Here is a 24,605-nt window from a genome sequence, read left to right on the forward strand (position 1 = left end):
GTTTTTAAAGTATATTTAAATTCGATTTTTAAAATAAGCCATAATGAACTGCAAATTTATCATATACGACAAGGGAGCAATTAAGAAAAACAATTGTTTTAAAAAATATAGGTTTAATGTTAGTTTATTAAAACACAACTCAGAAAGAAACTATAACAATATGAACAACACAGAAGTTGATGGATGAAGACTAGAATCAAGAGCACTAACTAGCGGTTAGGTGTGTTTGAAGTGAATTTTGAAACTAAATCAGATGGTTACTAAAAGCATTTTAAAATGAGTCAATAACAACAGATAACACCAACATTTTTTTCCATTTTATATTTTTTGTGTGTGAAAGTTATATTTTTCACGACTGATATTTTCATGCATAGATGTTATAAATATCAAATGCTCCCATGTGGAGACAAAACTGTGAATTCTCAGTTTGGTTTATTATAAATAAAAGAATTATTATTCCACAGAGATACTTCTTACGATGGTATGTTTTAAACAAAATTGAACAGGTTTGTTTATAGCTACAGGCTTTTTAAAATTTTTCCTTCTTGTTCATCATCACTATGGACCACCTCCACTCTCTGAGGCTGTGAGGGAGCAGACATCGGAGTTGTGAACACATTCTCCAATGCTCCCACATCCAGCTGTGGCATGGAGCTCAGGTACTCTTCTCCTCCCATGCTGTTAGAGTGGGGCCCTTCCTCAATGCTGCTATTGCTCCTGGAGTCTGCACTGCCTTGACAGTCATCTGGGTACTCCCTGAAAGGGTAGTCTCTATTCAGTGCTGAGAACATAGCTTCATGCTTCTGGTATCGGTCCTCATAGTAGCCTAAGCATTCGGATATGCTGTTTGCAAAGTCACCATAGCCATAGGGTGGTCTGCTATAAGGACAAGTACTGTTGTGAAATAAGAAATAGAATCAAGTTCAGTAATTGCTCATAATTTGAGGAAACTGAGTACCAGACGACAATCACTGGAGTTCAAAGATCAATGGAGTTTTAAGTACATTACAAAATAACAAGGGGAACCTTAGTAGCATCAAATACATTGTATCATCCATCTATTTAGGCTAAAAGGCCCTTCTAGATCTTTTGACAGACTGTTCTTGCATTTGCAGTACAGATGAGACTTCTCTATGTTGCTCTGCTCTGCTCATGACCCAGCTTAATACTCCCTGTTTCTGCCTGATATGACTCCTAAAACAGAGTTGAAAGGGATGCAGCTGGCTTCACGCAGTTCAATGAAGCCAGTGGGTCAGTGAACTGCATACGATTATTTAAATATATCTGAAATATTTTTAAATGCTTCTGATTATCAGAAGTATTTATAAATTGTTGAAAGGCTTTTGACGGGTGGTAACAACAGTGAACTTTCCAGCGTGGGCTTCAGGATCTGCTACCTAGTCACCATTTATGACTTGGTCCATTTACTGAGATTGGCCATGACACCGAGATATTCAAGTCAATCAGTCTTTAAACATTACAAAGGGGAAGTGTGGCCGCAGTAGAGTATGAGGGCAAGTGTAAGTGACATTAAATTAGCCATGGAACTGGACTTTAATATTGTAACGGAGATCAGGAGGGATTCCTTTAGCCAGAGGGAAGAGAATCTACGGAATTCACTGCTACCTATAGCAGTGGAGGCCGTTTTGGGTACATTTTGGTTCTTGATTAGTCAGGATTTCAAAGGTTATAGGGAGAAGACAATGGATTGGGGTTGAGAGAGATAATAGATCAACCCTGATTGAATGGTGGAGCAGACTCAATGGGCTAGATGACTTAATTCTACACCTGTGTCTTACAGTTTAATGGTCTCAACCTGTCCATGCCAACCAGTGGACACTCTTCTGTGTTAATTCCATCGCCCTCTATGTCTAGGTGATTCAAGTATTCATCCAGACACTTCAATGCTGTTAGCAATCCAGCTTCACTCTCTCATCAGTGTATTTCAGGTCCCAACTGATCTCTGGATGAAGAAGGTTCCCCTCAGATCTTTGAATCTCATCCTCTTTACCCTAAATCTATGTGCTTTTCTCTTATTGATCTATGATATAGAGAGCAGTTTCTGCAGTCTACCCTATACCCTCATAATATTACGTACATTATGCATGTCCCTTTTTAACCTCCCCCACGCTAGGGAGAACAGACCTAAGCTTCTCCTTATAAATGCTGCATCCCAGGCAACATCCTGATAAATCTCCTCTGGATACTCTCCAGTATTGTCACAACCTTCCTATGATTGGGAATGAGGAATGCACACAGTATTCAGCTGATGTTTGACCAAGGTTTTATATAGTTGGAGCAAAACCTTCTTACTTCTGCATTTAGCACCCTGAGTAATGAAGACTTACCCCATATGCCTTCCAAACCACCTGTTGACATTTGTTGCTACCTCAAAGATGAATGGACTTGTACTCTGAATTTCCTCTGCTTCTTAATGCTCCCTAATATCACGCCATTCATGGTATACATCCTAGCCTCACTGGTGCACCCAACGTGCATCACCTCACGTTTATCCAGATTAAACTCCATCTGTCATTTTTCAGACCATTTCACCAAACCATCTGCAGCCTAAGTTCTATCCTTCAACTGTACTTTCTACTCATCTAGATGAGTATGGTGCCAACAAGACAAAATAGCCCAGTGATTGCTATCCCACCAACCAGCTTAAACATTCATCTTCCAGTACAAAGTGGCTGCAATGTGCATTTTCTATGAAATGCACTGCAGATATTTATTTACCCAGACTACTCAAACAGCACCTTTCAAACTTGCAATCTCACAGTACCACCAAGGACAAGGGCAGTTGGTGCACTGGAATACCATCAGCTTTAGTTCTCCTTCCAGTTGCACGCTGTCTTGATCTGGAAATATATCGCCAGCCCTTTGTCATCACTGTGTTTAAAACCAAGAAAATCCTCACCAGCAGCACAGTGGCAACATTTTCATCAGCTATTGAAGAAAGTAAATCACCACCACCTTCTCAAGGACAATTAGAGATGAGTGAGAAACCTGGTCTTGCCAGCAACATCTGGGTTCCAAATTTTTTTTTTTGTTTAAAATCTTCAAAGCAAGGTACAATAACAACACACAAATTGAGGACCCCATAAGTGAGTACTGGTTACTATCTGCAGAACAGGAAGGCGGGAGCTGCTACCCTCTGCTTTTCCCAGAGAGTAGTGAATCTGCGAATTCTCTGCCCAGGGTAGCAGTAGAGACTGCCTCATCCCATATACTTGAGACACAGTTAAATAGATTTTTGCCTATCAAGGGAATTCAGGGTTATAGAGAAAATCCTGGGGTTCTTGGGGTGGGTAGAGCCGAATCCACTGTCAGGTCAGTCATGATCCTTTTGAATAGTGGAGCAGACTCAACGGGCTGCATGGCTGACTTCTGCTCCTATTTCTAATGTTCAATTTAGTGGCCTCCATGATGGAAAGTCTATTTGATTTTACAGTGCTTACTATATTTAAGTTTGACAATACAACATTTGACTTTTTTATAAGGAACCAATGAGAAAGGGCATATGGCTTCATTGAACAGCACTGTCATGTTATTACGATGCATACCTGTTTTCTTCTAGAGTTCTAGAAGGCCCTGTGGTGAAGCTGCAGCAGGTTTGTGTCCCAGTATCTTCCATCAATTTAAATTTACATCTCTTTTTAAATTAGGAACGTAATCAGTGCCTTCTACAGATAGCAGAAGGAGGAACTTTGAAAGGACTAACCTTACTTTCTAGAAGTCTTGGCACTTAACATGTTGTTTAAAAGTTATTCAACAGGGACTTAAGTTCCCTCTCCCCTATAACCACTGTAATATAACATTATCGGAAGGGAAAGAAAGTTTTCAGGAAGACTTAACAACATACTAGAATCAAGAAGCAAGAATAACCCAATCATTGGTCATCCTCTGAGCTGTTCCTTCAAAACATTGGCTAACAGTTATGCATAATGAAGAAAATTTGGGGAAAGGTGGGAGAACATTTATACTAATAAGATAGTTGAACATCCAAAGCGTAAGTAGAATGATTAAGATAAAATTTGCAGTAACATGAATAAAAACATTTTTTAGAAGTTCACAGTCGCAAATGGATTCCCATTACAATTACAGATAGTTCACCAAAATATTCAAAAACCTTATCTAAAAATAACAATATGAACAAACACTACTGTGCAGAAAAACTATGGAGAACCATTAACGACTTGCCAACTTTTTATGTCAGTGTATAATTTAAGAATGGTTAGCTTCTAAAACCAATAATGAGAGACCAATCTGTGGGCTGCTGAAGGCAACTATTTGTAGTTGACAGTCTATTTATTGCACAGAAGGAGGCCGTCAGCAGAGTGAATTCCTGGGCGTGGCCCCCTTTGGCATCCAAATACTGATTTTTTTTTCTTTCTATAGATGGAAGCTCTATTTGCCATCTCAAACATGTAAGTGACTACATTTACAAGTCAGGCTTTTAAACTGCTTGTATTAACTTGTTTGCAATATTTACTTACCTTTGCGACAGTTCTCCCATGGTTCTACCAATTGCAGAAGATTTTCATGTAAATTCAATGTTGCATTCTCCATTCTGGGCACTGAAACTATGAGTCCAATGTGGTTAACTGAAAAAAAATCTTCCTTTACTGTTCCCCTTAGAATGATTAAGGATGGCCACCAACATTGTAATGTATGTTTATAATTGCATGTGGCATCTTACAGAACCATCTGTTTTGAAACTAATCAACTAGCCTGAACTTATTTCACAGAAAGCTCAACAGTTATTTTCAGTTCAAGTTATAGAACAGCCTATTGTGTTACCAGTTCTCTTACAGCTAGTTTTGAGCAATGGGTTGGTAATATGCACAGAGTACTGGCTCTATTCATTCTGCAAACTTCTACAGCTCCTTCACGTGAGGTGATGAAATTTAAATATTTGGGGAATGTGGATAGTTCATCAGGCACTGGGGGAGAACCAGGAATATGAGGTGGAATCATCAAGTAGTTGTTAAAAAGGGCACTGTCTGTCTTTAAAAATCTGAAAGTTCAGCTCCTCGATCTTAACTGTGGTAGGGCAGAATTGCCATGCAACCTAGTTCCATATCAAAAACACTTTCGAAGATATAATCTCAAAATTCATCTATAGAATACTGTAATAAGTGCTATTGTGAAACTAAAAATCATGTAAAGCTGTATTAACTAATTATACAATGATACTAGAAGCATTTAGCTGGAGGTGCAAGACTTTTTAATATTCTTGTTTGTTCCCATGTATGGTTTCTTGTGTCCAATCAGCAGTCATACAATACATAAAATTAGTCTCCAGTGAGACTAATTTAGCCAGGTTGGCCTTGTTCACCCACAGAAGAATCAGTTAGTACTAATTCCAAAGACTCAAAATGAATATCTCAAAACAGCCAATCATACCACACCTGCATTCACAATCAATTCTCTACACAGTCACAGCTTACCCTGAATACTGCTCACCCTTCCTAGAATTTCCAATTATGTGCTGCAAAGTGGTCTATGTTACTCATTTGTTCCTGGATGGCATGAAGGCACAAACCACAACTCTAAGACACCCACTGAATCCAGCTCGTTCTCACCTCAATGTCCTGGCCTCACAGCATTTCAGCTCACATCTGCTGATACAAACCATATCTCAGGGTTCGGTAAAATAGGGGTGGTCACTGGCATTCACCTGCACCAGAACAGACTTCACCTATCTTCCCTTCATCTGACAGGAGCAGTTAGAGCACGTGCTTGTACTGTAGGCTTTACTAAAATTCAAGCAATCAGACATTGTCTGTATAGGCTCAGAGAGATCTCCCTAGCAAAATCTTGTCGACAGCATCTAGTTGTAGACCTAGAGAGTTCCTGTCATGATAATCAATAGTCTTACATTAGAAAGGCTAACATGGTTTTGAACTGAAAAATGGTCAGCCCCTCTACTATTCACTGCTTCTCCATTCCCTACCACTTCCTCCAGCATCATGGCAGTCAATGGAATAGAATCTTGAATAAATGACCCACTCCCTTCTAACCTTTACCCTCTTCCCTCTAACCCACTTGCACCTTTATTGCTAACTGTGCACTGAAATGTTGCCTCCTGCTGCTAGATTTTCATGGTTCAGAGTTTATAAAGCCTGCACCAGAAGTAAGTGATATGTGACGAATAAGGAGCTGTGACAAATGTCAGAAGGCCTGGGACCTCAAACTTTGCAGTACAGGTAGCCCTGAGTACAGCAGGGGTTCTACTGGCATATAGCACTGCCTTCTGGTTGAAGGTTTCCTTTGAAGCACATGTTGGAAACAAGCAGTAAAAACCCAGGGGATAACTTGGCTCCAAGTGTACCTTAGAAATTTTGGAATCAGTAAACATTGTGAGAAGAACAACTCAAATATATAAGGTCCATCAGCACATTTAGAGTAAAAGATACATACCTATATCTTGGCAATAACTGAAAGCAATAAAAACAGCAGAAGATAGAAATCTTAAATAAAAACAGAAAATACTGGCAATACTCAGCTGGCCAGGGAGCATCTGCTGAAAGAATAATGGGGTTGATATTTCAGGATGAAAGTTAATTAACCTGAAACGTTAACACTGCTTCCTTCTCCACGTATGTTGCACGATACGCTGAGTACTTCCAGCATTATGCATACTTATTTCAAACAATCTGGGACCATGACACACTACATTATTGCTGACAACAAAATTAAACAAATATTTCGGACTTCACGGTGCAAAAGGGCTGTAAGTTATATTCTGAGTACAAATAAGGCTTTAGATCTGATCCTACGTACCTTGAAGGAAAGTAGGGCGGTCCAGGCAAAAAGTATGGATGGTGGAAAGGAAATCGAGCAGCAGCTCCGAACAGATTAGCAGCGTGTCCCATTGGTGGGTGTTGGTAAGCATGAGGATGTGGGAGAGTTGCTGAAGGTAGTGGTGGTGGATTTCTGGGGCAGTTGTTCACAGCTGGTATCTCCTTTTGTGTTGGGACTTCAGGCATTGCACCTCTGTTGTGGGTGTTATTAGTTTCACCGGAAGAATTTCGTTTGCCAACACTCACTGATATTGTAGATATCCTTTGCTCTGTACAATTAGATACTGTGCTTGGACTAGGTACCTTGTGATGCACCTCACTCCTACTGTGTCCTGGAGCACAACTGACTGGCACAGCAGGGTGGCTGGAAATATTCTGTGCAGGCAGACCAACCTGGACAGGATTTGTTTGCGGATAAATTATGATTGAATTGGGACGAGGACCTTGAGTAACAGGCATACGCAGAGACTGGTTTTGACCTGCTGGAAAACCAGGATATCACTATTATAGGAGAATGTCACATTAAGTTCTAACTAATATTAAGCAATATTTTTAATCAACAATGATATGAAATATTTTGAAACAATTTGTATAAATAATTTCTTGGCCTGAATATTTTCACTTCTCCGTACCATGCCATTTCATTCAGTCATTCCTTCATTCTGTGTGTTTCTGGTAAAAAGGATTTTGAAGTTTTATTTTGAGGGAATTTTTATACTTGTTCCATTCAAGTTACATCATAGGTTAAATTTATGGATCACCTCCACTGATTGGCTGGACTGTTGATCAAAGCCCCTTCTAAAATCCAAGTTTATATTAAAAGGAAGTGGGCTAGCCAATCTGATCATAAAACATCCCAATATTACATTGGTACAGTCAAAAACAAAATGCAGAAGTCATAGGTAACAACAGAGCACTCATCACCATGTCATAAACCTTACTGCAAAGCCAATACTTCATTATACTCTAGCAAAACATCCACAAACCCTCCCATTTAGCAGCTATGATTGAATGGCAGAGCAGACTTGATGGGCCAAATGGCCTATTTCTGCTCCTATGTCTTATGGTCTTAATGTCTATTATACCCATATATGCATGTGCATAAAATGACCCATTTACACATATCTCACTGGTCCCCTCCTGAATACCTGCTTGCTGTTTTCATCCATTCACATGAATATCCAACAAATCTGTAAATGTGCTAAAAGTAAATATTCCACCAAACTGCAGAATCAGTGGCAGAAAAACAGCTTCACAGTACTTGAAATTAGTTTGCAAATCTGAATACAATTTAATGTGTTTGCTCAGTGAGAGACTTCAATATGGCACTTAAATAAAGGATGGAAAATTAAATTTAATTTGGCTTTTCTCCTTAAGGTGCTAACCAAGCTATAGTAAAATCTAAACCTTTTTAAAAAATGTATTTCAAACTCTTACCATTTGTGACCTTTAATTTAATCATAGCAACTGATATCTTGGAATTTCACGCAGCCCTTAGGAAGGACAGTGCTTGGAAACTATATTTGCCTTAAACCATGAATGGGCACATGCAGGAAATGTTCTAACAATAATTCTTGAATTTGAAAATTATTTTGTACCTTCTTCCACAGATGCTACCTGATTGACTGGCAGTTTTCAGCATTTAATTTTATTTCAGATTTGCAGCATCTGCAGTTTTTTTTAAATTTTGATTTACTGCAGGAATTTTACTTTGACCATAATTGGAGATGCATAATTAACACCAATTACATATGCTGGTGGTTCTGAGATACAATACCAATGCCCTGTATAAAAATATCTACAGATCCATGCTCAAATGCCAAATTTGAAACTCTTGAATTTAGATTCAGTGAATAGTTGGAATTTTTATAAAATGTCATTAGTATCAACCACAAAACTACTGAACTAACACAAAAATAGACCAAGCTCACTAATACACTACCTTAACCTATATATAACACTAGACTTATCATTTTGAATAACTGACAAATGACCAAGCAAGACTATCGCTATATTGAAACAGAGAAAGGAAAAAATTGAGTCAATTTTGGCACCAAATTCGGGCAATGACAAAGTTGCTCCTGTCCCAACTGATATTGCAAAGATGTCCTCACAAATACTCAGGCTTGGTGTCCAAGATTAAAAAGCTGGCACATAAGCAGTTCAAGCAATGCTCAGTCACAGTCATAGTCACTAAATGACATCTTACTGGCAACGTGCCAGGCTTCTCCATCACGGGCCCTGTCTGTGTACGTTATCTCCTGTGAATTCTTTCAGTGGGAGCTACGCCCTGACATTATGGGAGGGAATAGCACTCAGTGTTGTCTCCATATCCATGAGGTTTCATGACATCAGGCCAATTATTGGCAGAGAAATCTCCTATTGACCACTGTCCTCCCTCAACAGACAAATCTGTGTTGAATAACATGTGCAAGAAGCACATAATGTTCTCTAGGTGGGGACTTCAATGCTTATCACCAAGGGCAGTTTAAAATAGTTGGCTGATTGTGTTTGTGACAGAGTGAGTAACACAACATAAAGAGTATAACTACTCGACCTTGTTCTCACCAGTTTACCCACAGCACATGATGGTCACCGCAGCACCCGTGTGTGGACGAAGTCTTGCGTCTTCATGCCCATGGACACCCTGCATTGCGTTTTATGGCAATAATCTAATCTAATCTAATACAGCTGTGCTACACCAGAGAGCTCAATCTGACAGCTCAGAACTGGACATCCATGAGGTACAATCAGCAGCAGAACATCACTGATAACCTAAAGTGGCACTTACAATAGGTTATCGTTATATTTAATCCACATGACGAACCTTGGTTTAATTAAGTCTGCAGAGAGGGTTGACAGATACAGCAAAATGTACACCTAAAAATGAGGCATCAACCCAGTGGAACTGCAATACAGGACTGTATGATCACGAAACAGCAAAAAACAGCTTTCAATAGACCAAGCCAAGTAATCTCACAACCAATGCATCAGCTCAATCCTCGGCTTTTGTGCTCCATCCATTCATGAACAGGGATGTAGAACTAAAGGAAGGAGGAGACTTCAAGAACCTCTCCATCCTGATCCTCAGTGGCAGAGGAGCCCAGTATATGAGTCCATTCGTACCTTTGCTTAGCCAGAACAGCTGATTTGAAGATGCTAGCCTTCAGCCAACTTGAGTTACACCTTAAGATACGAAAAAAAAGGCTGGTTGTGCAGGATATGGCAAATGTGGGACCAGTCAACATCCTGGCTGTGGTACACAGAGCTGTGCTCCAGAACTAGCCACAGCTCTTAGCCAAGCTATTCCAGTTTAACTGCTGCATCAGCATCTACCAAACTGTGTGAAAAACGCTAGGTAGTCCCTGTCACAAAAAGAAATACCAGAACAAATCCAATCCAGCTATCACCACCCAGTTAGTCTACTGACAAACATTAACCATGGAAAATGATGGAAAATATCAAGCTGTCTATAAACCTACTAACGCCAAACCTTGAAGAAATAACAAGGTTAAACATGAATCAAAGAGATGAATTCCAGAGATGAGATGAGAGTGACTGTCCATGACAGTCTGACTGAGTGTAGGATAAAGGAGCGCTGATGAAACTGAGGTCAATAGATAAACATTCCGACGGTCAGTGCCGTACTTCACCATGCTTGGTCCACCTCCCCAGGTGCAGAAGGTTACGAGAGTTCTCAGCCATCTTCAGCTTCTTTATGAATAGCCTTCCTTCTGTCATAAGGTCTGAACTGGGGGTGTCTGATTGTCCGTGCACAACGTAAAACTCCTCAAATAATGAAGCAGTCAATACATCATGAAGCATGGCCTGGACCATATTCGGGTGAGGACTGATAAACATCAGTTGTAGCATGGAATAACCATCTCTAACAACGGTGAGTCTCATACCTACACTTGACATTCAATAGCAATGTCAGTCACCCATTTTGACTGCTCCAACAGCACGTTCCAAGTTCTTATTCTCTGCCACAGAGAAGGAGGAGTGTTTCCTTTATTGTTAGCATTTCCGAATCCTGGAATTCCCTATCCAACTGAACTTTGGAAAATCTTTCACACAGTTCAAGGGAAATTAAGGATGTACAGTAACTGGTGATCTTGCCTAGATTCCGAATGCTAGCAAAAGGAAAGCAACATATACAGTACATAGGTGAGCACGCGTGTGCCGAAACTACAGAATGGTTATTGACAGCCTGGACGCCTATTGTTCCACACCCTTAATCATCTTTGTTTACTTCTGTGTGGATATTCTGTAATAGCTACAAAAGAGGTACTGACTTTATATGAACACAATTCTCATTGTTGAGACAGAATATTAATATATTTACACCAAATTTCCATATGACAAAATATTCTTTGAAATATTGCAACTTCCTCCACAAAATTATATCTCTCATCAATAACTGACGTATAAACCTTTTGGATACATTTTGATAATACCGAAGTGGTATCAGCATTGAGAGGTTACATCAGGCAGGAGTGAACACGCTGAGGAATTTCTCTCAAAGTGGACATTGGGATCCTGAAGATTGTGGAAGAGTTTGATGTGTTGATAAAAGAAAAGATAAATCTAGATGTGAGGAACCCTAAACTTAAAGCTAGTCACTTCCAAAATGGAATGCATGGAAAAATATGTATTAACCATAAGAATGGCTAAAATTACTTCAACAGTGCCTCTTAAACCTGCAAGCTCAATGGCCTAACAGGTCAAAGGCAGCATAGGAAACTTGCAGGTTCCTGACTTGGAAACATATTGTCATTGCTTCATCACTGCTGTGGCTACATCCTGGAATTCTCTTCCCATATGAATGCAGTTGTTTCACAAAACAGCTCATCACCATTTCAAGGGGCATACATGGATGGGCAATAACTGCTGGCCTGACCTGTGACTCCTTCATCTTGTAAAATAATTAACAAAAGCACAGAACAAAATATGACAAAATATAATTTAGGCAGGAGATAAGGAAAGTGGGCAAGAGGGGAAGGGATAAACTGGAGTTGCCAGGCTTTTTTCCCATCTGCAGAGAATGGCTACTTTGGCCTCAAGTCAAAAGATTGTTTTTTATAGGTTAGTGGTGATCTGCTGCACTGGGAATAGGAGAAAAAGGAAGGGATGAAAGGAGGGTTCGAGGGAAAACTGGCAGGATATAGGTGAAGATTTGGAACTGGAGTGGTGAATTTTGATTCACTGTCACAGTTACTCAGTGGCTTATTTATTGGTAATTCAAGATTCAAGATTGTTTAATGTCATTTCCTATACACAGGTGTAAGGAGAAATAGTTGTTACTCCAGATCTGATGCAGCATCAAAAAAATTACAAAAGACAATGAACACAATAATAATAACACACAATAAATAAAAATACACACGAATGCTTATATACATCGATTTTATGTCCATAAAGTGGCACTAGGCTTTACATAAGGTGACTGACGGGAAATATTAAAGTAGTGGTGGAGTTAGTGGGTGGATGTATTGATCAGCCTTACTGCTGGGGGAAAGTAACCATTTTTGAGTCTGGTGTTCCTGGTGTGGATGCTACATAACCTCCTCCCAGATGGGAGTGAGACAAACAGTCCATGAGCAAGGTACGTGGGATCCTTCAAGATGTTACTGGCCCTTTTCCAGCACCTTTCTGTATATATCTGCATGTCTGTGATGATGGGTCGGCTGGTGCCAATGACACTTTGGGCAGTTTTGATTACCGGTTGTAGAGCCTTCCTGTCAGCTGCAGTGCAGTTTCTGTACCAGCAATGATGCAGCTGGTTAGGATGCCTCTATGGTGCGTCTGTAGAATGATGTGAGCATGGATGTGCAAAGTCCAGCTCTCTTCAGTCTCCTCAGAAAGCAGAGGCATTGGTGAGCTTTCTTGACTGTGTAGGATCTGTTCTGGGACCATGAGAGGTTGTGTGTGATGTTCACTCCCAGGAATTTGCAACTGCTTGCATTTTCCACCACTATGCCACTAATGTAAAGAGGGGAGTGTGGTGCGGATTCTCCTTTAAGTCAATAACCACCTCCTTTGTCTTGTTGCCATTACTGTTAATTGCCTGACTCCCGGCCTCAAACTCTTCCACTTCCTCTCTGTAGGCTGTCTCACCAGTGTTGGTGATGAGCCCTGTCACTGTTGTGTCATTGGTGAACTTGACAATGTGATTGCTCAGGTGTTTGGCTGTGAAGTCATGTGTAGCAATGGGCTCAGCACACTGGGGGGGAGGTATCACCCATGTTGAAGATGATGGGGAGGGTGGAGTGGCTGTGAATGCTCGTTATCTTAAGTCTGTTCATTAGGAAGTCTAACACTCCGTTGCACAGTGATGTACGAGGATGATTGATAAGTTTGTGGCCTAAGGTAGAAGAAGTCAATTTTAGAAAACCGAGCACATTTATTTTTCCTACACTTACACACTTAGTCCAGCGGTCGTGGAGCATACGGATCCCTCCTTTGTAGAAGTCGGTGCCTTGGACCTCCAGAAAGTGGTCCACAGCAGGGGTGATTGATAAGTTTGTGGCCTAAGGTAGAAGGAGATAAGTTATTAACTTCAATCTTTCTGCATTTTCACGCAAAGAGTTGAACTGCACGTGCATGTAACAAGAGCTGTATAACTCATCTCCAATCACCCCTGCTGTGGACCACCTGGAGGTCCAAGACGCTCTTGTTACATGCACGTGCAGTTCAACTCTATGAGTGATAATGCAGAAAGTTTGAAGGTTATAACTCATCACCTTTAGGCCACAAACTTATCAATCACCCCTGCTGTGGACCACTTTCTGGAGGTCCAAGACGCCGACTTCTACAAAGAAGGGATCCGTACACTCCATGACTGCTGGACTAAGTGTGTAAATGTAGGAGGGGACTATGTTGAAAAATAAATGTGCTAGGTTTTCTAAAGTTGACACCTTCTACCTTAGGCCTCGAACTTATCAATCACCCCTCGGATTTAGACTGAGAAGTAGGAATTTGTTCATCAAGGTGTGTGGAACAATAGTGTTGAATGCTGATCTGAAATCCAGAAACAGCATGCTGACCTAAGTATCCTTGTTTTCTAGGTGTGTCTGGGCCAGGTGCATGACAGATCCTATGACATCTGTTGTAGAACGGTTCTATTGGTAAACATACAGGTGAGAGTCCAGGAGAAGAGATTCTTTTTTTTTTGTGTGCTTATCCTCCAATTAAAATAGTTTTCCTGTCCTGTTTAACAAAAATACGGCTAATGTATCTATGTTTCCTCAACTGTGGCTTTACTGAGGTCCCTATACCATGTTTTGCAAGTCTTGTAGAAGGTGCTATGTAACACAAGGTGATCTGAATTTGCTGCATTGCATTTAGAATACCTTTTGCTGGTGTGGAACTAGTTAACAGAAACTAGGGAGTACTCTTATATATTAGATCTGTTGAAGTATACTTTTTAACACTCTATCATGAATTTTAAAACTTACCAATAACTGATGGTCGATTAACATTTGCCTGTAAATTTGGAATTACCACTGAGTAGGTGGCTGGTCGATAAGGATAAATTGTTGCTGGAGTTGTAGAAACAATGTTTTGACCACTACCAGGAAAGACATTTGAAGGAACACCCAATGCAAATCGTTTTTTTTTCCCTGGTCGTGGCTGGTACACCCAACCTACGGAACCAAATTAACATTGTTAAGTGATGATTCACTGTCAAACTTCTACTAATTTAAACCTTAAAAAAGTTGCTTCATCACTAAAACTAGGTAAAATTAAATGCCAACCTAAGCAAGTAGTAGAAATGTGTGGACTATTTGGCAAACTATCGCAAGGATCCTCACTCTTACCAGAAATAAAGTTCCGCTCTGACTCACGCAGCCATCTGGAGCAAACCAGGTGAGCTTCTCTTTTAATTTTCCGTTAAACATTCTTGGTTTATTTTATACATTGGCAACACTTCTTTTTAATAATGTTTAATGTTATTGTGTACTGCTCTCCAGCTGACAGTCCCGTTAGAACACCAACTCAGTTGCAGAATTCAGAAATGGCCTGAGCTGCACTATACTGCCATCTTGTGGTTTCCTATGGAACCACCAACAGGAGAACCACATAATCAGCCCAGTAACATAAAAATTACATTAAAAGAAATTAAGCCAATGTGCAAAGCAATGCATCATTAATGAATCAGAGTGAGAGAGATAACCTCACTTGGAGCTGCAACATGGAGCTTAGGAGTGAGCTGGGAATTACCTATATAGTGTAATCCAAATTAAATGAAAAAGTAAATGTAGATAAGTGGACTGGCTCCTTTAATTTTAATTAATTTATTTAATATAGATCTGTTTTAGATAAATTTATAACTTCTTGTTTCTTGTTTTAAAATTAATTCCAATCCTCATTAACAATACATAAAACAGTTCAAAAGCCTATGACAACTGTGAACTATCAAAAGGCTATAGTACTTATTTAAGGGCAGAGCAGTAAGGTCTCAAAGAAAATTGAATACACTGGGCTGCAGGTGGTAAGTGTGGCTACCAGAATAGGGTAAGAAACAAGCCAGGAAGTGAATGGATCAAGCACAATGCAGTCCAATGTAATGAATTTGTTCCAACCTGGAACTTTCTATTTTGGCACTTAAGAGTAATTGTGAACCATATTGCTGTTATATATTTTAATTTTTGTTTGGGAGAAGACTCACTTTAATAGCTTGTCTGAATGGCATCTACAATATTAGCAATTACTTGTACTTATTAAGCATCCATAATGCAGTAAAGTGACCCTAAGTGACTGAACCAGGCAGAACCTAGTGAACACTGAGCTGCAGACTTGATAAGAAGAACACACTTTGATTTGAGGATGGATAATATACAAAAATCTTCCTTTTACTGGCAGCTTTAATGCATCAAAATATTGCTAGGAGGATTATCAAAAAAGAGTGATCCCTGCAGCTGGACAACACAAACACCTGCGTCAGGATGCTGTTCATCGACTATAGCTCAGCATTTAATACCATCATTTCCACAATCCTGATTGAGAAGTTGCAGAACCTGGACCTCTGTACCTCCCTCTACAAATGGATCCTCGACTTCCTAAACGGAAGAACACAATCTGTGCAGACTGGTGATAACGTATCCTCCTCGCTGACGATCAACACTGGGGGCACTCCAGGGGTATGCATTTAGACCACTGCTCTACTCTCTATATACACCTGACTGTGTGGCTAGGCAGAGTTCAAATACCATCTATAAATTTGCTGAGGATACAACCTTTGTTGGTAGAATCTCAGATGGTGACGAGAGGGCGTACAGGAGTGAGATACACCAGATAGTAGAGTGATGCCACAGCAACAACCTGGCACTCAACGTCAGTAAGACGAAAGAGCTGATTGTGGACTTCAGAAAGGGTAAGACGAAGGAACACATACATACCAATCTTCATAGAGGGATCAGAAGTGGAGAGAGTGAGCAGTTTCAAGTTCCTGGGTGTCAAGATCTCTGAGGATCTAACCTGGTCCTATCATATTGATGTAGTTATAAAGAAAGTAAGACAACAGTTATACCTCATTAGGAGTTTGAAGAGATTTGGCATGTCAACAAATACACTCAAAAACCTCTCTAGATGTACTGTGGAGAGCATTCTCACAGGCTGCATCACTGTCTGAGGGGCTACTGCACAAGACGGAAAGAAGCTGCAGAAGGTTGTAAATCTAGGCATTTTCATCTTGGGTACTAGCCTATAAAGTACCCAGGACAGTTTCAGGGACCGGTGTCTCAGAAAAGCAGTGTCCATTAGTAAGGACCTCCAGCACCTAGGGCATGCCCTTTTGTCACTGTTAGGAGGTAGGAGGTACAGAAGCCTGAAGGCACACACTCAGCGATTCAGGAACAGCTTCTTCCCCTCTGCCATCCGATTCCTAAATGGACACTGAACCCTTGAACACTACCTCACTTTTTAAATATACAGTATTTCTGTTTTTGCATGTATTTTAGTCTATTCAATAGAGATACACTGTAATTGATTAACTTATTTATTTATTATTATTATTTTATTTATTTTGTTCTTCTTTTATATAATGTATTGTGTTGAATGGCTGCTGCTAAGTTAATAAGTTATCACATGCCGGTGATAATAAACCTGATTCTGAGTGCAGAATTCAGATCCTGTTGTAACAAGGTTTTGAGGAGCAGATGAGTAAACACAAAAGCAGTCAACAATGTCTGGGGGGATTCTTAAAAGCTGCACAAATATATGTTCTGAAGCTTATCTTGGTTTAGACATGACACCAAAGCTACAAGCAACTTGGTTCTGCTTCAGAATTTTGCCAGAGCAAAGGGTGGAGTCAGTAATTAGAAAACAGATTGTTACGGAGACCATCTTCAGTCTTGTTAGTATTCAGTTGCGGAAATGTTTTTGACTGTACGTTGTTATGTTTTGTAAGTCCAAAACAAAACTAATTGCAAGAAAAAGACAGGAGCCCAGGAGAACGGTGTTAGTTTGCTCTTTACTTTAGTGAGATGTGCACGTATCATGTGGTAGCATCATGACGTAAGCAATTCATGTAACCTGTAATGAATTATCTAAGTAAGCAAGAACACTTAAACAATATATCAAATATATAAACACTCAATCAAACAAGCAAACTCAGTATACTATATAATACAATTATTATACAGATACCACAGCACAGTAAACGTTAAATTGTCCCATTCTGGCCTGAAGATTTAATTGCCGTGGAGGTTTTCTTACTCTTGTGGGATGATATTTTTCCTGACAAGGCAGGTCACTCGGCTCTGTGGTTGTGAAGGCAATCTCAGGTCCTGGGATTTACTCCGTGGGGTTGTCGGAGTTGACTCTGAGACTGCGGAAAGTGGTTCTGACAGCAGTAGCCACCTTTCTTTTTTCCCCTGGCTTTTCTCTCTGGATCTACTTTGCTCCTCGTTTCTCTCCTTTTCAACTGCTTGGCTTTCTTTTCTTCACCTTCCTTTTTCTTCTAGTTTCCCTGAATTTGCAGATTTATCGAGAAATTAGGTCTCCTTTATCCTCTTCCATTTCCATAGCACTAAAGTTATCATCCTCTTTCTTTTCCTTTTACTTCTTTCTAGTCTGTGCATCTCGATCCTGGGAAGCTCCATTTAGTTCACTGGAGTATTCTCTTATTAATCCTTCTATCGCTCTCCCTACAATCCAATTTCTCCCCTTGGTTTCCTCATCCACATAATCATCTCACAAATCGTCTGTTTTCATATCTCCATTGACTCCCTTCCTTTCGACCTTACATTCCTCCAGCTGGACTTTGGTCTTTGCATCTACTTTTCCAAGCAGCTTTTTCTCTCCCACTTGAAGTTCATGCAATAACCTTAATGCACGCAGAGTAGATTCTGGTTCTTTGTACTCACAAAAGCTGAATGCTTGCAACTTTCCTGAAGCTCCTTGAACTCTCTTCCAGCTTAAAACCCAAGCCACATTTTGCAGCTAACTGCCTGATTAACATATCAGAAGCTTTCTCAGATGCTAGATCTGTTATTAGGGAATGAGATAGGGTATGTGACAGAAGTTTGTGTAGGGAAACACTTTGTATCTAGTGATCACAATGCCATTACTTTCAAAGTAAATATGCAAAAGAATAGTTCTGGTCCATGGGATAAGATTCTAAAGTAGAGAATGGCCAGCTTTGATGGTATCAGAAAGGATCTGGTACACGTGGATTGGGACGGGCTGTTTTCTGGTAAAGGTGCACTTGGTAAGTGGGAGGCCTTCAAAAGTGAAATTTTGAGAGTACAACGCTTGTATATGCCTGTCAGAATAAAAGGTTAAGATTATAAGTGTAAGGAACTTTGGTTTTCAGGAGATATTGAGGCACTGGTTAAGTGAGAAAGGAGGTGTGTTGCAGTTAAACACAGGTAGGGACAAATGAGGTGCTTATAAAGCTTAAAAAATGTAAGAGAGCACCTAAGAAAGATATCGGGAGAGCTTAAAGAAGGCATGAGTTTGCTCTAGCAGACAAGGTGAAGGAGAATCCTAAGGGATTCTACAGATATATTAAGAGCAAAGGGACAAAATTGGTTCCCTGGATGATCAGAATGGTTATCCGTGTATGGAGCCAAAAGAGATAGGGGAGATCATCAAATAAGTTTTTTGCATCTATATTTACTCAAGAAACGGACACTGGAGTCTTTAGAAGTGAGGCAAATGAACCCTGTACAGATGACAGAGGAGGGGGTGTTTCCTGTCCTGAGGCAAATTAGAATGGATAATTCCCCAGGGCCTGACAAGGTGTTCCCTCAGACACTGTGGGAGGCCAGTGCAGAAATTGCAGGCATCCTAGAAGAGATATTTAAATCATCCTTAGCGAAAGGTGAGATACCAGAGCATTGGAAGATAACTAATAATGTTCTGCTTTTTAGGAAAGGCTCTAAAAATAAACCAGGAAATTATAGGCTGGTGAGCCTGACATCAGTAGTAGGAAGGTTATTGGATGGTATCCTAAGGGACGGACTATATAAGTATTTGTATAAACATGGACTAATTAAGGATAGTCAGCATGGCTTCATGCATGGTAGGTCATGTCTAACAAATCTTATAGAGTTTTTTGAGAAAGTTACCAGAAAGTTGAAGAAGGCAAAGCAGTAGATGGTGTCTACGTGGACTTTAGTAAGGCATTTGACAAGATCCCACATGGGAGATTGGTCAAGAAGGTTTAGTTGCTCGGTATACAACATGAGGTAGTAAATTGCATCAGACGTTGGCTTTTTTGAGAGAAGTTAAAGAATAGTAATAGATGGTTGCCTCTCTGACCACAGGCTTGTGACTAGCGGGATGCCGCTGGGATCGGCGTGGAGTCCGTTGTTGTTTCTCCTCTATATCTCCTCTATATCTGAATGACAATGTGGTTAACTGGATCAGCAAATCTGAGGATGACACCAAGACTGGGGGTTTAGTGGAACAGCGAGGAAGGCTATCATGGCTTGCAGTAGGATCTGGACCAGCTGGAAAAATGGGCTGAAAAGTGGCATTTAATGCAGACAAGTATGAGGTGTTGCACCAACCAGGGTAGGTCTTACACAGTGAACAGTAGGACACTGAGGAGTGTGGTAGATCAAAGGGTTCTTGGAATACAGGTCTTTAATTCATTTGAAAGTGGTGTCATAGGTAGATATGGTTGTGAAGAAAGCTTTTGGCGTATTGGCTTTCATAAATCAAAGAATTCAGTACAGGAGTTGGGATGTTATGAGGAAGTTGTAAAAGATATTGGTGAAGCCTAATTTGAGGTATTGTGTGCAGTTTTGGTCACCTACTACGGGAAAGATGCAAATAAGGTTGAAAGAGTACAGAGCAAATTTACAAGGATGTTGCCAGGTCTGAAGGACCTGAGTTAAAACGAAAGATTGAATAGGTTAGGACTTTATACCTTGGAACGTACAAGATTGAGAGACTTGATAGAGGTATACAAAATTGAGGGCTATAGGTAGGGGAAATGCAAGCAGGATTTTTACACTGAGGTTTGGTGGGACTAAACTAGAGGTCATGGGTTCGGGATAAAGGTGAAAAGTTTAAGGGGAACATGAAGGGACACCATCACTCAGCGGGTCATGAGTGTGTGGAACAAGCTGCCAGCACAAGTGGTGCATGTGAGCTCGATTTCAACATTCAACAAAAGTTTGGATAGGTACATGGATGGTAGGGATATGGAAGGCTATGGTCCTGGTGCAGACTGATGAAAGTAGGCAGCATTAAATGGACTAGATGGGATAAAGGGCATATTTGTTGCCTTTTTGAAGTAAGTGGGAACTTCTGCCCATAGCAATGAGGTTGAAAATGCCCTTGAATGCTCCCGCCAGTTGGTTGACACATTTTTCAGAACCTACCAGGTACTCCATTGGGACCTTCCACCTTGAGAGGGTTCACTCTCTATAAAGACAGCCTAACAGTGGCCTCTGAGACGGAGATCACAGGGTCATCAGGTGCAGCAGGGATCTTCACAGCTGTAGTTATATTCTCCCTTTCAAAGCGGGCATAGAAGGCATTGAGTGCATCTAGCAGTGAAGCATCACTGCTATTCACGCTATTGGGTTTTGTTCTGTAGGAAGTAATGTCTTGCAAACCCTGCCAGAGTTCTCATATATCCAATGTTGCCTCCAACCTCGTTCTCCTGGGTTTGTTTAAAATGTTCTTGTCACCACTGTTGTGTTTTGTAACTTCAAAACATAAAACTAATTGAAAGGAAAAGATGGGAGTCCTGGAGAGCATGTCTTGGTTTGTCCTTTACTTTAGTGAGCAATGCAGGTATGATGTGGTGGCGTCATGACGTATGTCATTCATGTATTTTTACAGATAACCTGTAACGATTCATTTAAATGAACAAGAATGCTTAATTAAATAATATATTTGCAATATTACTCAAATATTACTGAAATATGTCTGCCCAAGAAATAATAGAGGAGTCAAGCTAGTTAGTACAAAATAGAGTCCATTCGTGTGAAAACTGACAAAACGGTCTCGGATGGCTGAGTATGAATGTATGAATGAGATATTGGAAGAGCAAAGGAGAAATCCTGGGACTCACTGGAGGTAATGGTGCAAGCAAGAGAACAGAAACCACTACATTTATTTTTTAAATCATTATTGTTAGAGGTTATATTAAGTCAGATCGTAGAACATAAACCATGTACAGAAATTTCCAAGGGGTTATGACAGCTTGCAGATTGGAAGATTGAAATCCAACATGTTGATTCTTTATTGAATAGAACTTCAGAAACTAAACAAATTCATTTCCAGTTGTATTTTATATAAATATTTGCAGAAGTTACTTTTATGATGAATACTTCTAGACTTCTACTTTAGGTTCTTGATATTATGGAAAGCTAATTGATTGTCGTCCTTAAAAGCACCTAACTTACCAGGAAATTCTTCCCTGTGTTTTTCTTTTATCTTTTGAGCCTCATCATAATAAGGTTTCTTCTGTTCTTCAGTCAACTTATTCCACTCCAGGCCAAGCTGGACACTAATTTCCGCATTATTAGCATTTGGGTTTGCCTTGGCTAACGATGGTCTGTGAATCCGTGCCCAAACCATAAAAGCATTCATTGGGCGTTTTATGTGCCCACTTCTGTCTTTGGAAGGAGGCATATCATTGATTTCTAAAATCACAACAAAAGAAGAAAATTGGGTGAATATGTAATGGTAAAGAAGATTGAATAAAATGGTAGCTATTTATTTTTATAAAATGCAATATATTGAAGAGCAATGAAAAGTTCTACAGATTGAAAATGCGAAATTGAGATAAAATCTAACTTTAGGTTTTGAAACAAATATATTGAAATAGAAGTGGAAAGTATGGGCAAATATCCCAGCAGATCCATGGTATTGACATAAAATAAATGCACAATATTTGAAAACTCTTCCATTTTAAGTTATTATGGTGATTATAAATAGCTTGTGATGAAATCTGTCTTTGGCTCTCAGCCAAATGTGAATGGATAAATATAACCTTTGTGCAATATTGTGCTTTATAAACAATGGTTCTCTCCCAAATGTTCCTGTCTCCGTTTATCAAATTCCTGTAAGAATCCAGATGCATAGACTGGCTGCAATATCTTGCCCAAACATATCATCATCAAATAAAAATCAAATTCTTAAACAATAAACATTAATTTATTGTTGGAACAATGAACTCAACAAAGTCCAAAATAATGCTATTTTTTGCAATATCCTTCCTGGAGGGAGGAGAAGATTGCGGGACGATGCAGCTCGCAGCAGCCACTCCAGTGGTGATGTCTGTTATTTGTCAAGTAGGGTGCTGTGCACAATCTTGATTTGATGGAGACGGACGTGAGAGCACGGAGGAACATCTGGTGAAACTTTTGAAATGCCTGCTTCGCTGCTGCTGTTACTGTGTGGTCCAGAATCTCCGGAGGAGAAGGCCCCGAGTCCTCGGCTTTGCTTGTTGCTCGGCGGCTGGGGCGGGGTCGAAGCGCTCGGCAGAGGATGGTGCTCAGACGGGCTGGTCGGAGGTTCAAAGTTTTCGGACGGACTCACTCTGCTGCGGTCGCGTGCTTCCAATGGTGCTGCATTGGCAAGTTTGCAGCACTTGGGGATTCATGGCAGGGAGAGTTTCTCCCTTCTGCCGCCTGTGTGAGATGATGAGGACTTTGAGACATTTTTTTTACCGTGCCCATGATCTGCTCTTATCAAATTACTGTATTGCTTTGCACTGTTGTAACTATGTTATAATTATGTGGTTTTGTCAGTTTTAGTCTTGGTTTGTCCTGTGTTTCTTGTGATATCATTCTGGAGGAACGTTGTATCATTTTTTAATACATGCATTTCTAAATGACAATAAATGAGGACTGAGTGTCCTCATAATCTAAAAACAATCCAAAGAGATGGTGTAATTTCTAACGAGATACTGATGAAAAGTAAGGAGGGCACTGATTTAGGTATCTCTTTCCAAAACCCACTAGAACCAAACATGATCAACATTCTCATCAAAGGTGAGATGCATCAAATACGTTTGTTAGTTTCAGGTAGCTTTTGGAAAGATTATGTTCTCTAAATGACAACTTCTTCAACAGGATACAGGAAGGTAAAATCAACTCATTTGATACAGGATAAAGAGAAGCAGAAAGAACTTAGCTACTGAAAGTTCTATTATGTGGAAATGTACAAACTTTACCTTGCCCTCAGCATTGTTGAAAGCCTCACACTCAGACCTATGATCAACACATCATATCCAAAAAGATTGCATGATGTTACAATGAGCTAAGCTACAGATAAAGATCTGTACTGTACGTTCTTAAAAGGTTAGTGGATTGGGAAGCCTGGCAGAAAACTGTGTGCAACAAATATGAAGGAGTCTAACACTGAATTGGCAAAGAGGAAAGCCATTTGGTCCACTAAATCTGAGGTAGTTCTCAGCATGTCCCAGTCTTTCATTCCCTGTGATCTATCATCAACTCCATATGATTGTCCTGCCACCCACTTACCCTTAGGGTGCCAGGGCATATTAACCCGATTATGTTTGGATGGGAAAGAGAACAGAACACTCACAGAAAAATGATGTTTTCACTGGAAAAATGTGCACCCCATGTAGAACTGAACTTTGATTCGTGGAGCTCTGTGACACCCTACACTAACTCATGTGCCACTCTGCTGTCCATAAAAGATTAAACATAGAAAGTACAAGATAGGAACAAGCATTTCAGACCACAATGCTGTTCCTAGCAAACTAACTAGTAATGAAATACCTAAATAAACTAATCCCTTCTACCGACAGAATCCCTCCACCCTCTGCACATTCACGTGCCTATCTACAAGTCTCTTAAACACATCTGTCATATCTGCAAAAAAAACCCCACCTCTGTCAGCACATTCCAGGCATCCCCACTCTGTGAGTAAAATCCTGCCACTCACATCTCCTTTGAACTTACCCCCTCTTATCTTAAGTACATGAGCCCTGTATCAGATGCAGAATTTTGTTTTATTACTGTCATGTGTACTGAGGTACAACGAAAAATTAGTTTTTCAAGCCATCCAGACAGGTCACTCCAAAACATAAGTGCTCTGAGGTAGTACAAAGGGTAAAGGAATAACAGAATGCAGAACATAGTGTTACAGTTACAAAGACAGTGCAAGCAGACTATAATACACAAGGTCCACGATGAGGTCAATGGTAAAGAAAAGGGTTCATCTAAAATGTACAAGAGGTCCATTGAAGCATTATACCAGTGGGATAGAGATGCCCCTTCAGTATGGTGGTGCAGATTTTAAGGTTCTGTATCAGTGAGAGAATACTGGGGTGGGGTGGGGTGGGGTATTTGATTATGC

General features: G+C 40.1%; 1 protein-coding gene across 1 annotated transcript in view; it reads right to left on the bottom strand.

Annotated features, from left to right (window-relative positions):
- Positions 1–518: 518 nt before the first annotated feature.
- Positions 519–24,605, bottom strand: part of LOC134349919 (transcription factor SOX-30-like) — a 68,854-nt gene continuing 44,767 nt past the window's right edge. The window contains exons 5-8 of the mRNA XM_063054876.1: positions 21,680–21,919; positions 14,267–14,455; positions 6,790–7,291; positions 519–894 (exon numbers count right to left, since the gene is read on the bottom strand). Of these exons, the coding sequence (XP_062910946.1) occupies positions 519–894; positions 6,790–7,291; positions 14,267–14,455; positions 21,680–21,919 (1,307 nt within the window). The remainder of the gene's footprint in view (positions 895–6,789; positions 7,292–14,266; positions 14,456–21,679; positions 21,920–24,605) is intronic.

This window comes from Mobula hypostoma, chromosome 7, assembly GCF_963921235.1.
Source record: "Mobula hypostoma chromosome 7, sMobHyp1.1, whole genome shotgun sequence".
NCBI classification, from domain to species: Eukaryota; Metazoa; Chordata; class Chondrichthyes; order Myliobatiformes; family Myliobatidae; genus Mobula; species Mobula hypostoma.